The following is a 25,711-nucleotide window of genomic DNA, read 5'->3' on the forward strand; positions in this document are numbered from 1 at the left end:
GGTGCACAGAGAATGCTGAAACACAAAATTCAGAGACAGACAAACCATGTTCCTTGCTCTCATTTCGGTCAGGTCAGGACAATTACCATTTTTTCTGATGGAAAACTGGTAAGGGGTATCACACCTGAATTACCTTCTTTTTTTCTTTTTCTTTTTAAAAGCCATTCATACAATCAGTAATTGCCTGAATGGCACTGCATCTAGTTTGACCCTTGATTACTGGGGAGGCAGTGGATTTGGAAGAGCTCAGGAAGAATCTGGCTGTTGGTTCCTAGTGCTAGATATTCTGCAAGCATAGCTATTTTCTGGATGAACACGGTGATAATTGTCCTACTTGGCAGTTCCCTGTTGATATTTTGCCAAATTGTTATGGACTCCGGAGCAGTTTATAGTCACAGCTCAATGAACAGCATCTACATTTCAGTAGGAAATGCTATAATAGAGTTTCTAATGGTGTTTTGAAAATGCACACATGAAGAGATGATAATAACAAGACCTAGGATTCTAAAAAACCTTCTTTTCTTTTCCAGTCAAATTCTGTTTGCTAGTGCCGACACAGCTTACGTTCTAGCATATTCTATTATAATGTTGACAACAGACTTGCATAGTCCCCAGGTATGTATGTATCTATATAATGATACAGAATGGTTGCAAATGGGCTTCTACATAACTCAAAACTTCTTTACCAGCTTTTGACTGTTTTGCCATAACAGGTGAAGAATAAGATGACGAAAGAGCAATATATAAAAATGAATCGTGGGATCAATGACAGCAAAGACCTCCCAGAAGAGTATTTATCTACTATCTATGATGAAATAGAAGGGAAGAAAATTGCAATGAAGGACGCGAAAGAATATGCAATCACACCAAAATCTACTAAGCCAAGTATGATGTTTTAACCCCGAACCCTCAATAATCCTAGGCTTTTGGTTTAGTATGTTTTCCTTGTTCAACTTGCTAACTTCCTATTGTTGGCACAGAGGATACTTCGAATAACCAAGGCGGTATAGTGGACAGAGGATATTGCCTAAGGAAGTCTGGGTTCAGATCCTTGCTCTGGCATCACTTGGATCACTTTGGGCCAGTGTATCTTTTAGCCACAGCTGCCTCAGAAAGTTGTTGTGAGGGTGAAACAGTCTTAACTTATATGCTGCCTGTCTGGGCTTCTTGGAGGAGGAGCTGGTTCCAGATGATGTGGAAACAAGAGAAATAGTCTGTTGCTGGTCTGGCTGACCTTGCATTGGAGCAGGTGCTTTAGACTTGGCAGGCTTCCTTTCCTGCCCCAAATTCCCCTTCAAAAATTTTGGACTACAACTCCCATCATCCCACCATGCCTATTGACCATCCTGACTGGGGCTGGTTGCAAGTTGTTGTTCCAAACATCTGGAGGACACCAGGGTTGTCCCAGGCCTATGATTCTGTGTTCGCTGAATGTTCAGCAGCACACCTCTGTTTACCTGGTGGAGTTAGGTGGGAGATAGTTTCAAGCTGACATATAAAGTCCTTTTACTTCATGCTGTCTGTAGAAGATTGAAATGAGATAAACAGCCTTCTCCTGTACTAATCTACTCAGTATTAAGTCCCACGGAGTCCAAGAGGACTTGCTCCCAGATACATGTATGTAGGATTGCAGCCTAAAAGTCAAACCACTGCCACAGGAAAGAGAAAGTACAGGAAGATAGCTGCTTAAAACAGATGATCTCTTCTTAATGCAAAGCTCAGTTGAGGAGGCTCAGATGAGGGGAAGGAGATTCTTGTGGCTGCCTCAGAGGAAAGCTTCACTGGCATGTTAAGCTGCTCACCCTGCTGGGTGAAGTCATTCCTATGGGCTGGGATTAAGAAAACTGTAGTCACAGGGACGCGGGTGGCGCTGTGGGTAAAACCTCAGCGCCTAGGACTTGCCGATCACATGGTCGGCGGTTTGAATCCCCGTGGCGGGGTGCGCTCCCGTCGTTGGGTCCCAGCTCCTGCCCACCTAGCAGTTCGAAAGCACCTCCGGGTGCAAGTAGATAAATAGGGACCGCTTACCAGTGGGAAGGTAAACGGCGTTCCGTGTGCTGCGCTGGCTCGCCAGATGCAGCTTGTCACGCTGGCCACGTGACCCGGAAGTGTCTGCGGACAGCACTGGCTCCCGGCCTATAGAGTGAGATGAGCGCACAACCCTAGAGTCTGGCAAGACTGGCCCGTACGGGCAGGGGTACCTTTACCTTTACCTTTAGTCACTGAGTGGTCACTCTTCCCACATCATCATCATCATCATCATCATTTTATTTGTATGCCACCTTTCCACAGTTTAAACAATTCTCAAGGCGGCTTAGAATATGGAAAGATTTACATAGTTACAAACATAGCAAAATAGTCATAAATAAAACACATCAAAACTTCATAACCACACTGAACAATTTCCACATAAAAATTAAGATACAAAAAATTAATATCAATAAAGGCAAAAACTCCCAACAAAACTTTCCCCAAAATACCCCATCAAGTGTCTCCGTTCCCTTGGGGATGTCTTTTTCTGCACCCCCTCCTCCCATCACGATCCAGATAAAGCAGTAGTAATGGTAGTAACAGTAAAGCATATTACGTATGGTTGGGTCTAAGTGAACATTGGTAACAGTCTTCTGTTACCTCCTTCAAAAAGCTGTACTGGGAGCTGTGGCAGCAGAACAGCACTGACAGCAACCGTTGCACACTCAAACACTACAGGATTTCTTCACATTAAAGTAACAAACGTAATTGTGTCAGTTCTTTTCCCCACTTCTGCAACAGGGTAAAAAAGGTCAAAATGAAGCAGCCCCAAAAGCCTTCTTTTCTTGCTACACCTGCTTGGGGCCAGCCAGAGTAACACAACTTGAATAGTGGGTCATTTGCCACTTCTAAAATGGCAGATAAGGTTGAATCAGCACTGGTAAACATCATGACTTCATCAAGGAGTAAGAGTATAATTGTTATAATGTTTAACTGAAACTGAGAGGTTCTGAAGGAATGATATGGTCTGAGTATGAAATGTATGATTTAGATTGGTCTTTTCTGGGAAGTGAAACAGAAACATAATGAAAATGAATTTATTATATCAGTATAATAATGAAAATGAATTTATTATATCCTCAGTATTTAATATGTTCAATTATGCATGGATTTCTTAAGTTGCACATAATTTTCATGGTGGATATGGGAAGAAGGATTTGTTTTTTAAAGACTACATACTCTTGATTTGTCTGGTCTGGAATGTGGCGTAGGTCTGCCAAAAGGTATTTAATGCAGCTTTGTGGGGGGTTTGGGTTTTGTTTTTCTTAGATGTAGCCAGTGAGAAGCAGCGAAGGTTGTTGTACAACCTGGAGATGGAGCAAATGGCAAAGACCGCTAAAGCTCTAATGGAGGCAGTGAGCCATGCAAAGGCACCTTTTACTAGTGCAACTCACCTGGATCATGTCAGGCCCATGTTCAAAGTGAGTATGGAACTGAAGTCATGGAAACCAGAGGTCAGACTTCCTAAGCATCCTTTTGTCTTGGGACCATATTTGCACAGCTTTCATTTAAGAAACAGTGGGTTTGTGGGGTTGTGCAGTGATAGACTTAACATGTGTGAAATAACAGAGGGGAGAAGGTACAGTCAGAAGATAGTAAAAAATATTGTAATGTTCCTGGTCTATGTCACATGACATACGGCAGTTCCTTTTTTACTTGAGTTATGTCTACATTAAATAACTTTATGGGGCAAAATATGGTTGGGTTAAAAAAGCCAAATTGACTAAAGCCTCCCCCTTCTTCCTCTCCCTGTCCTTTTTTTAATAGCTTGTGTGGACTCCGTTACTGGCTGCTTATAGTGTGGGTCTTCAGAACTGTGATGACACTGAAGTTGCATCATTATGCTTGGAAGGAATACGCTGTGCCATCCGAATAGCCTGCATTTTTGGCATGCAGGTTGGTATAGAGTAGGCTTGCTGTATGTAGTAAGGGTGTGCAAAAAGAGTTGTATGAATCCTCAACCCAGGAACCAAAGCCATCTGTCAGATTTGGGGCTTGTTTGAGCCAAAGCAAGATCTCTCCAAAATGCACACTGAACTTGAGGTCTTCAGGGCGCTTCAGAGATTTTGATGTTTAGAAAACACTGCAGAATATCCACCCTATTCCCTTTTCACCTGCTTTAAGAGATTATTCCATCCACAGAACTCTTTCTTGTCTGGAGTCACATGCCATCACTGAGTAACATGCCATCTTCACTCCATGTGCTTATTTCCTGAGATACATGTTTTTAGCGGGAGTGGTGGGGGTGAGGAATGCAACATGCCTGTCTTTTACCATGGTTTATTTCTGCTTCTGAATTTTCCTTCTTGCATTTTAGCTTGAACGAGATGCTTATGTGCAGGCACTTGCCCGCTTTTCCTTGTTGACTGCCAGCTCCAGCATCACAGAAATGAAACAGAAAAACATAGATACAATTAAGACTCTCATTACAGTGGCCCACACTGATGGCAACTACCTTGGAAATTCCTGGCATGAGGTAAGAAAGCACATGCGCCTTTGCTGTGTGCTGTCAATTTTGAAGAAGTCTTACTGTATCTGACTGATCTGCTGATACAGGTTCTACATATTCATACATTTCTGTAGTCTCAGAATTGATGCAGAAAACCTCTCATTGCGTTTATATGTGGAACTAATCTCAGTGGGGCTTGCATTTGGCACCAAATTTTAACAGTGCCAAATAAAAGTCCTGCTTTCCAAAGAGCAATTGGAATTGCATTCTGATATTCTAGGTGGTTCCTTTGAAGCTGTGTCTTTCTCTGCCCCACACTTGACATAATATATGACGACATGTATGGGGTGGGTGTGGCTTGGGGAAAACAGTCTCGCTGGGTCTAATGAGACCTGTGAGCTAGACGTTCTCCACTGCTAAGGTACACAAAGCAATTCTGTAAATGTGCCCTGCTCAATGCCAATCCTAGGAAAAGTGAATTTCAAGACAGCATCAACTTTTCTGGGATATGGGGGTTTAAGGTTCCTTGAGATGGGCTTGTCAAAAGAAACCAAACATTTCTTTCTCCATAACTGCCTTCCACTTTTCAAAATGGCTTATCTATTTCCTTAAAGTGCTAATTGGCTCTGTCTGCTAGACAGAGGACCCACAATGAAGAATGAAATCCTCTCTACCTGCCCAACTATATATTAGGTGAATTGTAATTCCAAGGGTTTAATCTAGCTGGTCCTGAATTAGCATTGCAAATTTAATCCTGCCGCCCCATGACTTTAATGGGTCAATGTGCCAAGAGCTATATTTTGGGGAAGAAGGGATTGTGGCTTAGTGGTGTTGCAAGCAAGAAGTCTCAGTTTCAGTCCCTGGCATTTCCAATTAAAATGATCGGGTAGGAAACTCCTTTGGCTGAGAACCCAAAGAGCTGCAGCCATCCATAGTAGACAGGAATTGGCTAAATGGACAACATCGCCTGGATTGCATACACATGTCAGAACTGCAGTTTTTGAAGTGGAGCAGATTCCACAGCCGGAGTGGAACATTGAGTGCATGCACAGCAATTCCTTAGCATTAGAAGTCAATGGGGATGTGTCTGACGACGTGGAGTGTGGCATTTGCATTGGAGGCATTTTCTTGGTTCTGCAATCTGTAGCTGCTGACTTCAGTACTGAAATGCACATTTGTTTTCATTAGATCTTGAAATGTATCAGCCAGCTGGAACTAGCACAGCTCATAGGGACTGGAGTTAAAACACGCTACCTGTCTGGATCTGGGCGCGAAAGAGAAGGGAGCCTCAAAGGCTTCACATCTGGAGGAGAAGAGTTCATGGGTCTTGGACTAGGTGAGAAGATTAGCCTTGACTCTGTCTGTTCTCATGCCTAAGGATCCAGGTTAATTAAATAAAGGCATTTGTCATCATAACAAATTACCTGTTTCTTGATTTCAGACTGCTTTAACCTTAAAGACCCTCTGTAAAATGTAATTAATGGCAGTGGCTCGTTGAATTGCTTGTTTGGAAATAAGAAACAAGGGTAGATGATTAATCATATATAGCTCATGCAGGGTGATATATTTATTCATGTCATTTTGGGAACAGGAAATAAAGCTTTCCTTTACTATTGTATCACATACAATACAGTATTTTGTAAGAGGACCACTTTGGTGGGTGAATTCTCAGACCGCTAGATGCTGTTATTCTTTGATCCTGTTCCTTTGATTTTATAGTCTATAATTCAACTGGTATTGGTAGTTCACTGATAGTAATATATTTCATATTAGATTTAACAATTATTGTTGGTTTCTTCCTAACTAGGTAACTTCGTTGGTGGAGGTGTTGATAGAAGGCAAATAGCCAGTATTCAGGAATCTGTGGGAGAAACCAGTTCGCAAAGTGTGGTGGTGGCAGTAGACAGGTATTACAGTGACCTTTAAAAAAATAATGAAATATTGAAAGGCTTACTATCACTATTATCACAACAGGCTGTGGCACAGGTTTTTAGATACAAACCATAATTTTAACTCAAGCTTATAAAATTAGCAGTTTCCTGGTCTCTGATGCAGAGTAGTTAAAGATACAGTGGTGCCCCGCAAGACGAAATTAATTCGTTCCGCAATTTTTGTCGTCTAGCGAATTTTTCGTCTTGCGAAGCACGAAATCCCATAGGAATGCATTGAAAATCAATTAATGCGTTCCTATGGTCAAAAAAAGTCCAAACAAAGCCAAATTTGGTACAACAACAGTTTATTAACTGCTCTTTAAAGTCACACATACTGTAAAGAGCAGTTCAAAAATTGAAGGGAAAATAAATTAACTTTATAAACAAAACATGTCTTTGTTTTTAGACAAAGAAAACAAAGTCGCGAGACGTTTTCGTCTTGCGAAGCAAGCCCATAGGGGAAATTCGTCTTGCGAGGCAAATCGAAAACGGAAAAACCTTTCGTCTAGCGAGTTTTTTGTCTTGCGAGGCATTCGTCTTGCGAGGTACCACTGTACCAAAGAAAGGGATTGAATGGGGATCAGAAGTTGGGACTTAAGAGCAGAGAAATTGTCTTTGCTATTGTTGGATGCCCCTGGCCTGCCCCTCTTAAAAACAGCATGGCACATTTTACCCTTCCATAATTAGTTAGGAGTTGCATGAAGTGAATATTTTTCTATTGTAATTATTGGTATGATTTTTATATACACATATATATACACATTTACACATATACATATAGTTTTAAATTCTGTCAATGTTTAATTGTTTTTAATTATTGTTTCTTCTATGCTTTTAACAGTTCCTATTTTTTTCTGTATGTTGCCTTGAGCCCCATCAGTAAAAACAGTGTTCTTCATTCTAGCATCACATAAATTTACGATAATATGTAATGGGCTTTCCTAATGTTCTGCATCTTGAGAATTAACTCTATATCTCAAATTATCCCATAGAATATTTACAGGTTCAACCAGACTGGATGGAAATGCAATAGGTATGTATGTTGGGGGTGGGGGTGGGGAATACCCTAAGGCAAATAATAATTGCTTTGTACCATTTCAGGCTTATTGACATGTTTGGTCTCAAAATTTTCAGTGGACTTCGTTCGGTGGTTGTGTGCTGTTTCCATGGATGAGTTAGCTTCCCCTCACCATCCACGCATGTTCAGCTTGCAGAAGATTGTTGAGATCTCCTATTACAACATGAACAGAATTAGGCTGCAGTGGTCCAGGATATGGCACGTCATTGGAGATCATTTCAATAAGGTATTTCAGCATTTGAAACCTGTTTCCCTTTCTGGTTCAAACACCAAGGCTAGCATGCACACAACTGCTTCATTTCAAGACCCATCAAATTTACATGGCAAACTTTGATGGCATCAAATGAAATATAGACTTAGATTGAACAAGATGGACTTGGAATCCACTCTGCCCACACTACTAGGTAGAAAAATATTGCCGGCAGGTCCTATATAAAGCTTGACTGGCAAAACTGCAACTCTGCAAGGCACACTCTTTGTTATTAGGAAGATCCAAGGGGCCTGAAGGTAACGTGCAGCACTTGGGCAAAATTACAGACCATTTTTAGCATAGACACCAATTTCCGTTGGACATGACTTATTTCTTGGCCAGACCTCATGAGTTACACAAACTTGGAATTTGGATGATCCCAAATATGGAATTGAACAGTGTTATGAAAACGTGTTAAGCCTGTAAGAAGAAACAAAAAGTTTAAGAAGTTGAAAGCCCTTTAAGGTGTGGTTGGACTTTCTATTTTCAGGCATGGACTTTCTCCCTTACTGCTCCTTGTCAGCGCAAACAGGCTTGGTGCGATACAGAGTCTGCATTTCTTTTTTCCTTCTTTTTAAAATAGATAGCCTTTTATATTACCGTGTGTCTTTCCTTAATGACTGGCTTGTCATAATTGTGCTCAAAGTTTCTGGATTTATGTCTTGATCATACACAAAATTACAGGGAAACAAACACTACTCCGATTGATGATATTTACTGCCAGGCTCATTTTGATACTCTGCAAAGATTTGTGACTGATGTATTTTGAGGATACCTTGATCGGGGTGGGGGTGGGGGGCTTGTTTCTGCCCACAGGCAATCTTTAGGGGGCACATGCCAGCTATGGGCAGAGGCAAAAGGGGCTGGGGCAGTGGGCATGAGTTACACCTTTTCATAGTGGGTTGCATTCCATCCTGGCAAAAGTACCCAAGAAGGGCCTAGAGCAGGGCCACTGAGTAGGGATGGTCTGTGGAGGAGAGGTTGCCTGGGAAGTGTGGCATAGCCTAGGAAGAGTTCCAGTGGCTGAATAGAGAGACCCAGAGTGCCTGAGCTTCCCCAGGTCTGCCCAGGCTGTTTCTGACTGTCTTGTTAGCGGCATCATGCCAGTCATTGTTCTATGGACCAATCAGGTTGCAGGGCTGTATTTGTATAGTCCAATTTTCACCAGACATGCACTTCTTCTGAGAGAATGCCCATTTCTCTTTTTAATAGGTTGGTTGCAATCCTAATGAAGACGTGGCCATCTTTGCGGTTGATTCATTGAGGCAGCTGTCAATGAAGTTCCTTGAGAAGGGAGAGTTAGCCAACTTCCGATTTCAGAAAGACTTTCTGAGGCCATTTGAGCATATCATGAAGAAAAACAGGTTCGTGCTAATAACTTGAAATGTAAATGTGTTCTTTCATGCCAATGCAGATTCCTCTGGCATCATCATACACGATACCACAAATAAGTCAGTAATTATTTTTTTATTTTTCTTCAGGTCTCCTACAATTCGAGATATGGTAATACGCTGCATTGCTCAGATGGTAAATTCTCAAGCTGCTAATATTCGCTCAGGGTGGAAAAATATCTTCGCAGTATTTCATCAAGCGGCGTCTGATCATGATGGGAATATTGTGGAGCTGGCATTCCAGTCAACGGGACATATAGTTAGTAAGTAAATTTCAGCAAGACTAATGTGCCAAATGATGATGGTAGGGACCAACCTCAAAATATTGAAACAATGACTTGTAGTATTCCTATTTCTCACATGTACTTCAAATAATATTTCTCCCTCTTTTTACCTTCTAGAAAATGCTGGGTGGGGGGTGCTCCTTGATTTTGCTGTTAAGGAAAACACATTTTAAGAAGGGATTGAAAAGCTCTTTATGAGAACAGAGAATCCAGCAGCCCACAACCTTGAAATTTCTGCAGCTGTAGGCTCACTGAAAGCATTGTATGATGTAGTTGTGTCAAACAAGTTCACTTTCAGAAACTGCCCACATTGTGTGACACCAGCTCTGGCACAGCGAGGCTTGCTATAAATCTCTGCTTACCCTTAGGTGAAATCCCTGCCTTGGCTCACAGGTTTGTATGGGTTCCTGGGCTCTGCTGGATGGCTTTCTTCGCTTTTAAGACTGATTGGATTAGCAGTGGAAAGTTGTTGACAAAAGAAGTCCCTCAATTGCAATAAATTTCAACACATCTACTTACCTCGCTGGACCACCATAAATAGCTGCTGGACTTTGTGATGGGCTATAACTCATGCAAGTTGTGCAGGCCTGGTGCAATGGGTCACCTCCTAGAATTGCAACCATCTTGCAACCATCATTTAATATATAGAAGGGCAAATGTTTGTATTGCAATGTAACTCCTGTTGACCTGGTCTGCTTACGTACTTGTATACCAACTGTATTCTAAAGCAGAGCAGAAATACAAAAGTAGTGATTTGTCTTTATTTCACATTTCCCTCCACAGCCAATATTTTTCAACAGCATTTTCCTGCAGCAATAGATTCATTCCAGGATGCCGTAAAATGTTTATCAGAGTTTGCCTGTAATGCTGCCTTTCCAGACACCAGTATGGAAGCAATTAGACTTATTCGTTACTGTGCAAAATACGTTTCAGAAAGACCTCAGGTACTTTCCTCCCCTCATTTGTATTTCTGTGCTGTTTCAGAGGCTCAAAAATATTTTCAGTAACAGAACTCACTACTAGGCATGTCTACTACCTTCCTCATAGGCGACCCTATTCCAGCAAGCCTTTTGGATATGCTGGCTGTTTTATTATGACCACCTTTTGCTTCTTTTTTTGCTGTTTTGTGCTATTGAATTTTATTGATTTTACAAACTGTTTCAATTTTGTAGTTTGTTTTTTTAAAAAAGAAATATGAAAGACCAATTTGTATCAAATGATTTTATAAATGATTTTAGTAATAACAAATATATTATACCACAGACCTGCTTTAAATTAAGCCTGCGCTGGTTATTATTGGGTAGCAGCTTCTTAAATCATACTCAGAATAACATTATGATTGACATCAGCCTATTGATTTTAACAGACCTACTCTGAGAATGATTTTGTTAGATGGCACCCATTATATTTCAGCAACTCTCTCTATCAAATCTTAGTTCCTTCCTCCTCCCACATCTCGAATTAATTATGAATGGGGAATCTGCCATTTTTGCCTAGTGGCTTGGGCAGAAAAGTGTCCCACTAGGAGGGATATTATTATTTTTTGTGAGGTTACGGAGCGATTTGCTTGTGTGTGAAACATTTTAAAAGTGTGTTTTGTCTTGCTACTTTTCTTTGCATTTCTCCGTTCTTTAAAAAGACCTGATTGAGTGGCTTAAGTGTTTGTACTGAACTACCAGCTCTTGTCTATTCACAGGTTTTGAGAGAATACACAAGTGACGACATGAATGTGGCCCCTGGGGACAGAGTTTGGGTTAGAGGCTGGTTCCCCATTTTATTTGAACTTTCTTGTATCATCAATCGGTGCAAGCTAGATGTGCGGACGAGGTAATGAAACACCATGTTTTCTTTTTCTTTTTTGGTTCTACCCAGTTATTAATGTTTTTCCCTGTTAACTTGTATTGTCATTACTTCTTTCCCCTCCATGTTGTAGAGGCCTAACAGTTATGTTTGAAATCATGAAGAGCTATGGCCATACCTTTGAACAACACTGGTGGCAAGATCTGTTTCGAATTGTGTTTCGGATATTTGATAACATGAAGCTTCCAGAGCAGCAGACAGAGGTATTGGAAGCCATTTTATAGAAGCAAACAATATTAAAAACAGAAATTGAAGTCAAACTTTGATCTAGTGGGATGTTATTATTCCTTTTTAGAGGGGGCGGGGTGGGGATTGGAATTGTAGAGCCTGAGGCTTTTCTACCTGAGGTAGCATGCTATGACGGCAAAGGTTTATGTTCCATGTTGTCCTTGTGCCTTGCCCAAGTTGAGCAAGAACGTTGGGTCACTCTGTGCTTCAGTAGGCAGTCTAGTTCTTGCTACGTACAGTATATGGTGCTTCTTGGGTTAGCATAAACAAAAAACGGCAAGTTACTATCCTTAGGAGCTTGCAGTCTTACATTTTTACAATGGGAAAGGGGGAACACATGGAGGCAGCCTTTAAATTGATAAGCTTTATTGTGCTTTTCAATATTCAATCAGAACTTTTCCCAGTTAGCAGTATTTCCCCCCAAAAAATTTAAAAAAATACAAGGCCTGCTTTTTCTCTTGACAGAAATCTGAATGGATGACTACTACGTGTAATCATGCACTTTATGCAATCTGTGATGTATTCACTCAGTTCTATGACGCTTTGAATGAGATTCTTCTTGCTGACATATTTGCACAGTTACACTGGTGTGTAAAACAAGGTAGCTTATTTACATACATGTCACTTTATTCTCTGGATGGATGAATTGGTCAAATTCTCTCAATTTCTAATTTTTCAAATCTTCTAAATTCAGTTTGTCCCACTTAAGCATCAGCTTGCAGTTTTTAACTAGTAAAATTCATTTTTGTTTTTTAAAATAATTTTTATTAATTTTACATATAATCACAATACGTAACATTGTGTCCTCTTATTAAGGCTCAACCGAGCCTAGACGACTTCCCTCCCTCCCTCCCTCCTAATGGTTCACAAAATTAAATTTTACTTTTTTGCAAATCATTTCCTTTCCTATTCTTATTATATCATTACTTAAGATATTAAATTACTCAACCTGAATAGGTAACTACTTCGTCTTACAAATAAAATTCATATTACAAAGTAAAATTCGTTTTTATATGCTGTTTCCATTAGTTGATGCATTTTTGTTTGCACTTTCCCCTGATTTGGGGTTGGAGAACGGCATCATAGAAATTGGACAAGTGGGAATCTTGAAGGTTAGCTGCATTTCAGTTCATGTATTGGTTCAGAGAGCACGAATTGGGTAATTTGCATTAACAGACAAGCTGGATTAATTTCTTCCCACATCCCAACTTTATACTGAATGAATAACCTTGGGGCAGATAAGAAAAGAATACAATATACATATAATGTTACATTTGCTCCATCTCACTGTCTCATTTTGCAGTGTTGCCTTGACTTACTACTTCCCAGTAAGAATAAGCGCCAAACAACTGCAAGTCCTTCTTGTTAGGTGGTTTATAAATACCACTGATCTCTGACACTCTGTGTCTATAGTCACTGTAAATGTTCTTTAGTTTTGCATAAATGAGGATTGTGGTTTTTTTTAAGCTGGTTCTTCATTTTCTGCAGATAATGAACAGCTGGCTCGATCGGGTACTAACTGCCTAGAAAGCCTGGTAATATTAAATGGGCAGAAATTTAGTCATGAAGTCTGGGACCAAACCTGCAATTGTATGCTAGAGATCTTCAAAACTACAATTCCTCATGTGTGAGTATAATTCTAAATGCAGAATATTTAAAGTGGTTTCAAATATGTTATGTTTCTGATCAATTTTTTTCTTCCTTGAAGCTTGCTGACATGGAGACCAGCAGGAATGGAAGATGATTCATCTGAAAAGCACTTGGTAAGTGCTCTGATTACTCATTCCTTGGCTGAAAAAAATGTGCGCAAAATGATGTATGTGACAGCTTCGTGTTTATAGACATTTAATGTGGAAACAGGAGTTATCTGCAAGAACATTCATTAGACTCATATTTGTTAACAAATAAAAATATTAGTAGCAGCAATATGTATCTTTGGGTGTGTTTTAAACTATTATTAATAATAATATATTTATTATTATTATTTATTATTGAATTGCTCCTGTTTACTTCTAGGATATGGATCTAGATCGCCAGTCATTAAGCAGCATAGATAAAAATGCTTCAGAAAGGGGACAGAGCCAGTTTTCAAATCCTACAGATGAAAGCTGGAAAGGTGGCCCTTATTCAAGTAAGTGCACTTCAATCTCCTCAACATCTATCTATCATCTATCTTTGAGGGCTATCCACTCCTCACCCAAGTCCCCTTACAAGCAACACCACCTCATTGTGCTGAAGGGCTGTTGAGATTTTCCATTCTGCTTTCAGCACCATCTGCATACAGGCATTATTAGTTCCTAGCCTCCACTATAGTGTTGCTGCCAACTTGTGTACAAATTTGTTTCCAGATTTGTAGCATTGTGCAAGAGCCTTGGAAATGGCAATCCACAACCATTGACAGCCTATTGGTGGTTGTTGTTTTTTAAGAGCTTGGGTCGATGGGATTCATAGATTCTTGAAATTTTCTTAACAGGATTCATATGCCAAATAATCATCTATAACCTTTGAGAGGTTTACAGTCCCATTTTCCAGGTCAAATTATGTTGGTTGGTTAACCTCAATTTAAGGAGCCTTGATGTAGCAGTGACACAAAAGTCTGCTATCTTACTTACACAGGAAAATGTATTCTGTTGTTTTTGTTGTTATTTATTGAATTTATATGCCGCCCTATACCCGGAGGTCTCAGGGCAGTCCTAAAGTATTATTTTATCAATGGCATGGTGCTAGTCTAGGGATGACGGTAATCTTCACTGGCACCACGGTAGCTCATGAAATCCATGGTTCCCTGTTGCTAGAGAATATTGCACAGTATATGCTTGGAAAGGAATCTTGTTGGATGATGGGGACCAGGGGAAAGTGACATCAAGGTACCTATATTTGGCTACACCTGTTTTTAGTGCATACAGCCAAATTACTTTGAAACTAAGACCTATCATATTGATATTCTCTTAGACCAGAAACTCTTTGCCAGCCTCCTTATTAAGTGTGTTGTGCAGCTGGAATTGATACAGACCATTGATAACATAGTATTTTACCCAGCAACAAGCAAGAAGGAAGATGCTGAGCATATGGCTGCTGCTCAGGTAAGAAGCCTCACATTCTTCTCCAGTGTCACATCTTGACTTCCCCAATTGGTTAACATTTATCAGCTAGTATGGAAGACAGGGAGTGAACTGTGCCCTGACAGTCTTTTGCCCTGTATGTGAGGTCCTGCTATAACAGTGCCTTAATTTTAGCTGAAGAGGCTTAGCATTCTGCTCTGACAAGAGCATGACGTGAGCAAACAAAGTGTTGCTACTGAACAACTGTAGATAGGTCAAAGTCATCAGTGAAAATGAAGGATACCCCTGAAACTGATACCACCCTGTTTTTCTCCAGAAGACCCGATGTGCCGACTGTCTGGGACAAATGTTGCTGTGAACCAGAGAGAAATTTAGATTACATTTCCGATAACAGAACTACATTTATTTCCTAAATTGCACCCAGAAGCAACTGGCACATATTGTACCTGTGCATCTGTGATTTTGTAGGTTTTGCCTCCCACAAACTGGGAGGCATCATCAATTAATGGTGATTCTGCATAGAATAATGACACTTCTTTTACTGTTACCAGAAACTGTGGCATGTGCCCTCTGCTCTGGCTGTGGGGGGCGGGGGCGGGGAATAGCAACTGATGCATCCAGGTGCACTGGACTGGTACCAAAATTGGTCTATAGTATTGCGCTTGGAAATTGTGATATACTCTGATTTTTAAAAAAATTATGATTACACCTATTCCTTCAGTCAACGTTTCTTGTAACTGGATTTTCCATTTTAGAGGGACACACTAGAAACAGACATCCACATTGATACTGAAGACCAAGGAATGTACAAATACATGTCTTCCCAACACCTGTTCAAGTTGCTGGATTGTTTGCAGGAGTCCCATTCATTTTCAAAAGCTTTTAACTCAAATTACGAACAAAGGACCGTCCTGTGGAGAGCAGGTAAGCACCAAGTGTGTGGTGCACAAAGGGTTTTTTACAAAATATACTTAAAGCAGTGTAAGCAAAAAATTGCAGGTCTAGTACATGAATCCAGTTCAGGGAACTGGTGGCTCCCCAGATGTTGCTAGACTGCAACTCCCATCATCTTTGCCCATCGGTCATGCTATCTGGAGCTTATGAGAGCTTCAGTCCAGCAATATTTAGAGGGCCACAGATTCACCATACCTGATCTAATAACATGGAATTTTATTATTTTGATTTTGAGGTTAAATGTATAACTTGGAATATTCTAATCCAATTAAGAAATGTACCTTGCTAATGATCTTCTATCAAGATGTGGAAACAACAACTTCCATCAGCCCCGGGCAGCACAGTGGTAAAGGAGTGATGGAAGTTGTAGCCTAACAACTTCTGGAAGGCAACAGGTTTCCCATCTCTGCCTCGTATGAAGATCACAGTATGCAATAGCTGTTCATATCCGTTCATCATGTAGGAATTCCATAAATTTGATTCCAGAAGATAGGCTCAGATTCAGTGAAATGAAGCCAAAGCTAATGGCATTTATTTTGTCCTTATGGTACAGAGGAAGTATGTCATATTTTGGGTTGTTGTAAACCTTATACCTATAGAAGGGTTAAGTACCCCTTCCCCTTTTCTATTCTAATCACTTCCTCCTAAAACTGTATCCCCCCCCCCCCAGTTTTAAAAGTGATTGGGTGGTAACTATGGGCATTTAAGTGTAATGTGGAGTCAGGCTCCAAGTGAGGCATTAAGAGACTTTGTTCAGGGTTTAAGTGAAGCTGCACATTTCCTTTCTTCAAATGGCTCTACCTTCAATAGTGTTTACCTGCATGTGGTTTCAAAGGCATATGTGTCTTGCCAAATGTGTGTTTGGGACCTCACAGTGTGGAAAAGCTGTATGTATGCATGTCTGTTGGAGTTGGAGCAGACATGCAGGTATAGTTATCTAGCTATATCGCTGTCCTTGATTTCTAGGGTTCAAGGGTAAATCCAAGCCTAATCTTTTAAAACAAGAAACCAGCAGTTTGGCTTGCTGTCTGAGAATCCTCTTCCGAATGTACATTGATGAAAATCGCAGAGACTCCTGGGAAGCTATACAAGAGAGACTCCTGAAGTAAGCATTATTTCTACCCTTCAAAGATGTTCTAGGCTGCCCAGTCAAGTGACTGCTCTTGGCTCCTGGATTCCAGTGTCTGTATGGAATGCCTCCCCCTAATCCTATTAATTTCAGTCAAGGTAATAAAAAGTGATGCGTGTTCAAATCTGGGCCTTCCATTAAGATCATCCTGGAATGTGTCTGTGAAAGTAACCTGATACCTGGAGCAGGCCATTCATCCCTTCTGCACCATTTGATAAAATATCTTTTGACTCTGGCTTCAGTGTGCTTTTTGCAAAGTGTTGCTTCTAGTTAGTTAGGTGAAATTGTTCAGAGAGTGAAAAGATGACCCTATTTATAAATGACATTGGACAGCCTGTGTGGATACCAGATAAAGAAAACCGTCCATTTGTACATTGAACTGCAATACTTCCAAACCCACTTACAGCTTTAGCCAGGTGATTTTAAATAGAAAACACGAAGGTCAAATAATGAAATAAAAAGACATTGAGAGGAATTCAGGATAGCACTGTGATAATGGTCCAATTAGTAGAAGCGTTTCAGCTTGCAGATGGAACAATCCCCCATTTCCTCTTCTGCCACTCTGTTCTAGGGGTTCTCCAAGCCAGTTTTAGGGGGCAGGTCTATGTGCGGCAGCAGCAGAGAAGGGAAAAGCCGCGTCTTGCATTAGTTGAATCCTGCCCACTGAATGTTTTGTCACTTTCCTCTTCCCATTTAAAGTGAAACCTATCAAGCTTCCACGTTTACTGGTAGGCTTGAGAGTAGACCGCAACACCTGTTGATTCCATTTGCTTAAGATTCCTTTTTCTATGTATTGAGTGGGTGCATAATCTTTCTCTAGTGTGTGCAGTGAGGCGTTGGCCTATTTTATCACCGTGAACTCAGAGAGCCACCGAGAGGCCTGGACCAATCTCCTGTTGTTACTTCTAACAAAAACACTAAAAGTCAGTGATGAAAAGGTAAGAAAAGATTCTCACCTTGGTTTCATGCACATTATTTTCACACTTTAACTTGAAACTGTATCCCTTTTCTCTCTCACACACACATTGTATGAAAGGGCATCACAATTAAATTGTGGCTTTAGGGGTGTGCCTCTGGCCCCACCCCATGTGGTGGTGGTGCTGGCCCTTCTCCAACTCAAGCATGGATATCTGTAAAATGAGAGGCTATGTCTGTTCGGGAACTCTGTGATTGGGGTTGCAGAATGCATGGGGCTGGTGGGAGCTGGAATTCAACCACATCAGGTAGGACCACAGATTAGCCACCCATGGTTTAGATGGACTTCTCTCAATGTTATGTGCTTAGTGTGTTGCAGCCTAAAACTTGAAGATTTCTTTAAAAATTATTAATATTGCTACATGTTGACATAGAATGGGAAAAGCAGGGTTTCCCAAATTTGGGTCGCCAGCTGCTTTTGGACTACAATTTCCATCATCCCTGACCAATGTTCTTGGTAGCTAGGGATAATGAGAGTTGCAGTCCAAAAACAGCTAGAGACTCAAGTTTGGGAACCACTACTCACTGGCCACCTCTACAATAAATTGTTCCCTGGGGGAATTTCTGGTTACTGGAGGGCCAGCCCTACCATTAGGCAGAGTGGAGATAGCCACCTCAGGTAGCTGATTTCTAAAGCTATGATACGGCAGCAGAATAGGTAACTGTTCAATATATACTATTTTAACTCCCAGGGAGCAGGGGAAAGTTGCTTATGGGATAACTTGACCGGTTTTAGGTACGACAAACCTTAACTTGAAGGGCAGTGGCATTTTCTGCTCTGACTCAGTCAAGAAAATTGCTTGGACTGGCTGTTCTGGTTAGGTAAGAAACGGAAGAAAAAGTTCATTGGCGGCCTCAAGAGGCATGCAGTTTCCAAACCTGGATGTTGCTTACCCCATAGTCCAGGCATCCCCAAACTCGGCCCTCCAGGTGTTTTGGGACTACAACTCCCATCATCCCTAGTTAACAGGACCAGTGGTCAGGGATGATGGGAATTGTAGTCCCAAAACATCTGGAGGGCTGAGTTTGGGGATGCCTGCCATAGTCTGTGAGAACTTGGTTCCTTCTATGATGATGATGATGATGATGATGATGATGATGATGATGATGTGCTGGTTTTTTAAACAATCTTACCCCCCCTTTTTTTCCCTTCCAAGTTCAAAGCACATGCTTCAACATATTACCCCTACTTGTGTGAGATAATGCAGTTTGACCTTATCCCAGAGCTCCGAGCAGTACTGCGGAAGTTTTTCCTGCGCATAGGTGTAGTATTCAAAATCTGGATTCCTGAAGGACAGTTGCGGACGACGGGGACCCACTCGCTTGCATGGTAGCTCCATCACTGCTCTTTCCCAAAGCTTGAGTTGTGCTAAGTTCAAAGAATGGATGCAGAGAGAGGGAGATTGTACTCAAAGAAGATGAAACAACCACTGGAACAGATCAAAATAATAGCATTTCTAAAGGAAAACTGTCTCCTTTATATAAAAAAGTTCTGGCTTCCCTATAAGAATAGCTGTTGAGCATTTTGCAATTTAATGCAGTAAATGTCAAGTCATTCTTATCACAAAGCTTGTGTCTTCAAATCTGTTGTTTGCAATGGTTCCTTCTTAATGCCTTTCAGCTAATTGCCCATAATCTGTTGGAAATGATGAATGAATGGAAAATGAGATAATAGCGAATATATTCATATAGGCCTGTGATGTTAGCAAATGTATTAATAAATATTTAAGAGAGGGCTTAAATTCATCCGAAAATCATGCTGGGACATCTGGTCTCCCACGCCCCCATTTGGGTGGATTCAACCTCTGGGTGAATACGGGGTGCTTTTTTGTTTTAATGATTTGGTGCTGTCTATTCTGCAAAGTCATAGCAAGATGGCAGTTGGGCGGTGGTATAACCAACAACCTAGCAAGAATCCAAAGAGATATTGATCTTCATCACCCTCCCTGCCAACTTACATGTTGCAGAAAGTGTGTGGTAAATCATTCCCAGAACTGCGCCATATCGTGTTGGCCTGGACCTTCATTGTTTTTCATCATAAGTAAATACCCTTGATACTAGATCTGTATCAAGAAAATAATTTGCAGTATACAGTATTGCAAAGGAAATACTACCCCCCTCACCAAATGTAGTAGGAGAAAACCATTACACATGAGCCTCTTAATCCCATTACTAAATCTTTCATGCCTTGAATGCACCATCGAAGCTTGATATCTTTGAAAAATCTTCTGATTCTTGACTAGTATGGAGGAAATGGCAAAACGAAACTTTCGAATTAATATTTGAATTGCACATTGAATGAATTAAAAAGTATACCAGTTGGTCAAGCCCTTCCCCTTTTGAATAATATATAGATTAACATTTTGGTAGAAGCAGTCTATCTTTAATGTGCATTAAGATATTTCTATTTTTATTGCAGAATTGTGAGTTGCGGTTGTTTTTAATGGCTTGGTTAGTACTTTATTGTCAATAGTTGTATGAGGGCGAAGAGTCTGGTTCCTATTGGGACCACTTGATTTATTAATATAAGTGCACATGTACTTGTGACGAAATCCTGTTTGTTAGGGGCAATAGGAAGCAAACTTGCAGTTTTATCAGTGCAGTTCTATTGGCTCTACTGACTTTGGGTCGGGGGGTAGAGTTGTTTTGTTTATTTGTAAGACCATGTCTTAGTATTCTTGGCCTAGTAGAGGAAATAGTTTTGTACGGTATAGCAGGCTAGAACCTGTTTAGTTGTATTTCAACTCTCCGATATGAGTGTAAGATTTGCATAAGAGGGCAGGAAGGGAATTGTTTCCGTCCAAATGTGTGTATATATTAAAAAATGCAAGCGCAAGAGTATTATTAAGCATATTTTGTACTTACCCATATCTGCAAATAAGAATGGTAAAAGTATTAACTTAATTGGGGGGTGGGGAAATGGTAGTTGGTTGGCTGCAATCCTAAGCAAGCGTTCCTGAAGTTCCATTGAAAATGATAACGCCCGAGTTGAAATGTAATTGGGGTTCAGTGTGTTTGGAACTTTTTGCTTTGTAAATTGAGTTTGGCTGTTTAGCTCAACCAAAGTTGTTGCGGTTTTTGGAGAACCAGAATTGACGGCTAGATTTGTTTTATTAAATACTGGTGCTCTCTTTCTCTATCTCAAGTTAATTTTGTTTTATATTTGTGTTTGGTCATTAATATAAGTAAGAACAGTTTCTGACGTTTAATTTCTCTACCAAAGAATTTTTTTGCATAAGAGCTGCAGCATTTGTCTCATATGAAGTACGTTGACAGAAATGTGAGTAATTTATTTTAAAAGATTGTGGTGGCATTTTGCCACAGTGAAAAAAACAATAGTCTGACTTTCTTCAAAACTGAAAGAAATTTCAACTTTTAAGTTTGCATCATAAATATGTATTTCACTGTGTACCAAGTCATTTATTGTTTATAAATATATATATATAAATTTACATCCACATATTCTTTAATTGGACATATTCTTTAACTGAGCTGTTTATTTTTTCCACTACTATGGTTCTGCTATTAATACATTGTATGAATGCAGCTTGGCCTCCACCCCGTTTTGTCAAGTGTTACCTGCTCAAAGTTGTAGCTGTTTGTCTTTTATTAAGAGAGCATGGCAACATTACAGCTGCTTCAGAATCTGAAAGAGAAGTGCAATACCCTTGGGACTGTAATAGTATCTTCCAGAACTTTGCAATGTAAAATAATATCAAGAAGCTTTATATGTGAGATCTTAGCTTATAGATAACATTCTGATCATACAACTTAGAACCTTTGAAAGCCTTAGTGTTAAATGACTTCGTTTCCTTCAGAAAGCTGTTAGCAGTCAACAGTTACATTTTCAAGTTGCTGAACTTTAATTTAATGACATTTGGAGGGGCGGAGGCGGGGATCTAGATTACCATATGGTGTGTGTGTGTGTGTGTGTGTGTGGAGAGAGAGAGAGAGAGAGAGAGAGAGAGAGAGACTCCATAATAGCCTTACTCCAGATGTTCCTGAAAGTGTGTGTGTACTAGATCTGTGGAGATTGATATAGTACATGTAATGTCTGGATGTGTTCTTGCAGTGGCTTTGGGCTTCAGTGTACCTTTCCATTTTGTCAGCACCAAACTCCACAGACGTAACAATGATAGGAATTCTCTCCGGCTGCTGTCACAGCAATTCATTTTGAGTGCAGATCATGGAGCAGATTCTGCAGACTAAACACAGAACCTCCTATAGACTTCCTTCGACCCACATGAAATTTGATTCAGCCGGTACAGGTCAGCAGCAGAATTCTGTGTCTTGGATCCAATGTAGGATTAGAGGTTTGTGTAAGGTCCTATGTACATATTTCTGCCCATCCGTTAACCATAACTTAGAGATCAGGAGCAACCCATGGACACATGCAGAACACAGGCCCCTTCCTCCCATTTCTAGTATGAATTCCTACCCTCTGTCCTTATCAGCATTAACCATGGTTTAGCTTTACCACTATACTGTCTGCACTCGTGGTTAACAGTCATCAGGTTTCCTCTTAAACCAGTGGTTGCAGACCTGCTTCTCAAACAGTTTTAAGATGTAAACTCTGGTTAGCATTAACCCTGGTTATTGCTGATGCAGACACATTGTTAAACTATGAATTGGGAAATGGGGCAGCAGGAATAGGAACTGGAGAAGGGAGATAAGAACACACACAGCCTGCTCATATTCTCTTTAACTGTGGCTGTCCAGCATTGTATCTACAGTAGCCCACAGAGCACTCTTACAATTGGAGACATTTAAACTGATGAAAAGTAAGCTATGCCACAGTAAAATGTGTAGAATACAGTCTGACAAGATGTACAAATCTACATGTAGTCAATATTTGGAAGAGGCACTCTACAGTAAACAGGTGAGGAAAAACGGTTAACATAGACAGACGTCCTGAAGGGTTTGAGGTTGTCTTAATGGAGCTTTATTATTATTCTTTTTGCACCCTTTTCTGAAAATTAAGTTTATTTATTTAAATTCTAAACCAGAGATAGAACTAAAGTCCAGTACAGCTCCTGTATGTTAAAGGTCTGTAGTATAAATTCAAACCGAGGCTCAAATGTCTTAAGCCTGCATATTTGCACACAAGCTGGTTTATTTTTTGAGCAAAGTTGATGGAATAAAGTTTGCTTAAATCTTTGTGTGTTGCATTTTATAAGGGTAGTTTGCTTACCACTAGCACAATCGTGTTTGAAGATAACGTAAGCCAGTGTAAAATGGCCAGTGAAATTTGCCCCCAAATTTTATTTTAACATTTAATCAGATGATATGATCCTTGGCTTGAAACAATTTGTGAGAGGTGCAGTTCCTAAATGTCTTGACATTTTGTCCAGAATATCTCTTTGCAACTTTAAATAAAATATACTTTGTGCAAAATGTTTTACCTATATAAATGCCTAAAATTAGTTACAAGCTACTTTTTTTCTTAAGAGATCTTCTATTATGAAGTGCATTTAATATCATTAAGTTAATGAAAAGCATTCCTTGCCCGATGGATGTATACATTTTTGAGAGAATAGCAGAATAATTATATAATTATGAAAAGCTATGTAAAGTTTTTTACATAAAAATATTATGTATAATACTGTTGTATTCCATGCTTTAATCAGGTGGTAAATAAAAGTTTAAAAACAAACTTTCTTTTTCAAATGTAATGATTTCAAGCTTACATCAACTATTTGTATCCAGTCGGATGGGGTGATACTATAGAGGAAAACACAGGTATAACATGCCTGATACCGTCTGGTCCACTTCCCCTTGTAAAATTTTGAGTGAATGAGACCCACTCATTCCACAATAAACACCTTGTCTGGAACCAGCCAAAGTGTGTTCCAATACCGGCAGATCGATGGAACAGCTTGCTATGCGTCACCCAATCCAGTCAAGAATGATACGTTCATAGCAATGATTTCTATTCAAGGATCTTCCCTATGTGTGGTGTCAGTGTTGCAACACAAGGATCTACTTATCCAGCACTTTGCAGTGTGTCAGACTCCCCTAATGTCCCCAGTGGTGGCTGGGGCTGGTGGGAGTTGGAGTTCAACAACATCTGGAAGACCCCACATTGGTTACACCTGCTGTAAAGGGATACCCCTGGTATAAACATGTACAATTACATTTACATAATTTTATTGTAAACTGTTTTGCCCATGGACAAAAGTGCACCAGTTCTACCATCTTTTTCCTTTGCAAGAGAAAAAGTAGTTGTGATTTTCAGAACCATTCAGTCCCCTGCTGCTGCTCTTCCAAGGAAGATTGCAACCTCTGCTGCTGTAGTTTTTAAATATATATATATATAAAATGAATGAATGAATAAATATAAACCAGGGCCAATAGTTGCATGCAACTACATGTCATGTTCATCTGCCCTTTTTGTATGTATAAAATTTGTAGCAACGTGCAGCAGGTAGCCGGAAGTTAAATATTTCAGTCCTGTTTTCAAAGTGTCTGCTGACTACAGCACTGCAAAGTGAGCATGTGACGCCTGCAGCATTGTTGAAGTTAAGCTGCTGTGTGTGCACATGAGCAGTATCTGGTCAGAACCCTGGTTGCCCCATCCATATAAAGCACTCAGAGCTTTCCAAGAGAATGGAATATAAGCATAGTGAATATTTTGCTTTGCTAGTACCCAGTAGCCACCCAGGGCCAGCATATGGTGTACAATTGTCCTAGTTCTGAAAGCTTTATTGCAGCTTTCTGAAAGCTTCATTGTAAAGAAAAGCCCATCCTGGTCTGGTGTTTTCCTGCAGGTGTATACTGCTAATAATGATAATAATGCCTTAGTGGTGGATTTATTCTGCTTTATTAGTTACTCTGTGATGCTTCCCCAATACTACCACATTACTGCTGTCCAGAGGGGCTCCAGGGCAACTAACGTGGGACCAAAAAAATAAAATAAAAAATGCAACACATTTACAGTATGAAGTTACATTATTTCAGCAGGATATGCAGGGACTAGAAACGAAGCAGTATGACTACCCCAAAACTTCTGCTGGCACAAGAAGTATTGAAAGTGGGATTGCATATAACTGCCGCAATAGCATCATGAGCAGAAATCATGTGCATTGAATGGAGGGGTCCCTATGGAAAGGGTGGAAGGTGCTATACCAGTTACGCTCAGCAGCTGGCAGCAGTGATACACAGACACCAAAGCCTTTCTAGCACAGATGGAAACACGAGCTAGATGTCATGGTCAATCGTGTGCGCTCCCACGACAGTCTCCCACTTATCTCCTTTCCTCATCCACGTTCAAAAGCTCCTATTATGTGTGTGTGTGTGAAGCAGAGTTGCCAACTTTATTCTGGCAACGTACACGGAGGGCGGTTGAGGGCATTTAAAAAAAAATAAAAAATCTGGTACTGAAGTGACTTCAAAGCAATCCATTACCATCTATTGCAGCCTAACAGGAATCTGGAATCTGTCACACACATAACCCACCCCCGCACATACATGAACTTGTAAATCTGTCTGTGCTTGGCTACGCAGAGCTTAAATACATGACCTTTTTCACACATCCTTTCAAACACATGCAGTTGCGAGATGATCCCTAACTTGGCAGAGAGAAGACCTGAAATATAGGACAAAACTGTATCAATACAGGACGTCGCTTTTTATACTGAAATGCGAGACAATCCTGTATTATACAGGACAGGTGGCAACCCTGGCCGAAGGTACACAAATAATAATATTAGTTTATTTGTACTCCGACCACCTGGCTGGGTTTTATATATAAAAACATTTAAAAGCTTCTCTATTCATGTACAGAGCAGGGGCAGAAGTTCAAAATGTGATGACGACATCAACATAAACCTTTACAAGGTGTCCCCGCACGTCCCGCTCTGCCTTCCACCCATCCCTGGGTTAGCCTGGGTGGACCGATGTGCACCAGCAGAACGAAACCAAAGGACAGCAGCAGCAGCAGCACCGTCACCCAGCTTCCGGGCGCGCCGCCGCCCTTCTGCTCTCACCCTCCCGGGCCAGGCTTGAGCCAAGCCGCGTTGCCTTGTGGGAAACCGCTGAGCAGGGCGAAGCCCATTGGCCCGCCCGGACTGGGCAGGCTCGCGCTCGGGAT

General features: G+C 40.5%; 1 protein-coding gene across 3 annotated transcripts in view; it reads left to right on the top strand.

Annotated features, from left to right (window-relative positions):
- The window catches only part of ARFGEF2 (ARF guanine nucleotide exchange factor 2), a 50,801-nt gene extending 27,526 nt beyond the window's left edge, over positions 1-23,275 (top strand). For 2 of the 3 annotated variants that reach the window (XM_028735153.2, XM_028735154.2), the window contains 23 exons: positions 531-615; positions 714-885; positions 3,301-3,452; positions 3,799-3,927; positions 4,349-4,507; positions 5,669-5,816; positions 6,288-6,387; positions 7,404-7,444; positions 7,546-7,715; positions 8,952-9,103; positions 9,221-9,393; positions 10,198-10,358; positions 11,111-11,241; positions 11,348-11,477; positions 11,968-12,103; positions 12,991-13,129; positions 13,211-13,265; positions 13,519-13,633; positions 14,455-14,585; positions 15,320-15,488; positions 16,485-16,623; positions 17,468-17,585; positions 18,780-23,275. In XM_028735153.2, coding sequence (XP_028590986.2) covers positions 531-615; positions 714-885; positions 3,301-3,452; positions 3,799-3,927; positions 4,349-4,507; positions 5,669-5,816; positions 6,288-6,387; positions 7,404-7,444; positions 7,546-7,715; positions 8,952-9,103; positions 9,221-9,393; positions 10,198-10,358; positions 11,111-11,241; positions 11,348-11,477; positions 11,968-12,103; positions 12,991-13,129; positions 13,211-13,265; positions 13,519-13,633; positions 14,455-14,585; positions 15,320-15,488; positions 16,485-16,623; positions 17,468-17,585; positions 18,780-18,956 — 3,082 coding nt within the window. In that variant the 3' untranslated portion in view covers positions 18,957-23,275. Of the gene's footprint in view, positions 1-530; positions 616-713; positions 886-3,300; positions 3,453-3,798; positions 3,928-4,348; positions 4,508-5,668; positions 5,817-6,287; positions 6,388-7,403; positions 7,445-7,545; positions 7,716-8,951; positions 9,104-9,220; positions 9,394-10,197; positions 10,359-11,110; positions 11,242-11,347; positions 11,478-11,967; positions 12,104-12,990; positions 13,130-13,210; positions 13,266-13,518; positions 13,634-14,454; positions 14,586-15,319; positions 15,489-16,484; positions 16,624-17,467; positions 17,586-18,779 lie in introns of those variants that run through there. The other variant, XM_028735155.2, reaches the window with a different exon arrangement.
- The last annotated feature ends 2,436 nt before the right edge of the window (positions 23,276-25,711 follow it).

This window comes from Podarcis muralis, chromosome 5 (genome assembly GCF_964188315.1).
Source record: "Podarcis muralis chromosome 5, rPodMur119.hap1.1, whole genome shotgun sequence".
In the NCBI taxonomy this organism is placed as follows: domain Eukaryota; kingdom Metazoa; phylum Chordata; class Lepidosauria; order Squamata; family Lacertidae; genus Podarcis; species Podarcis muralis.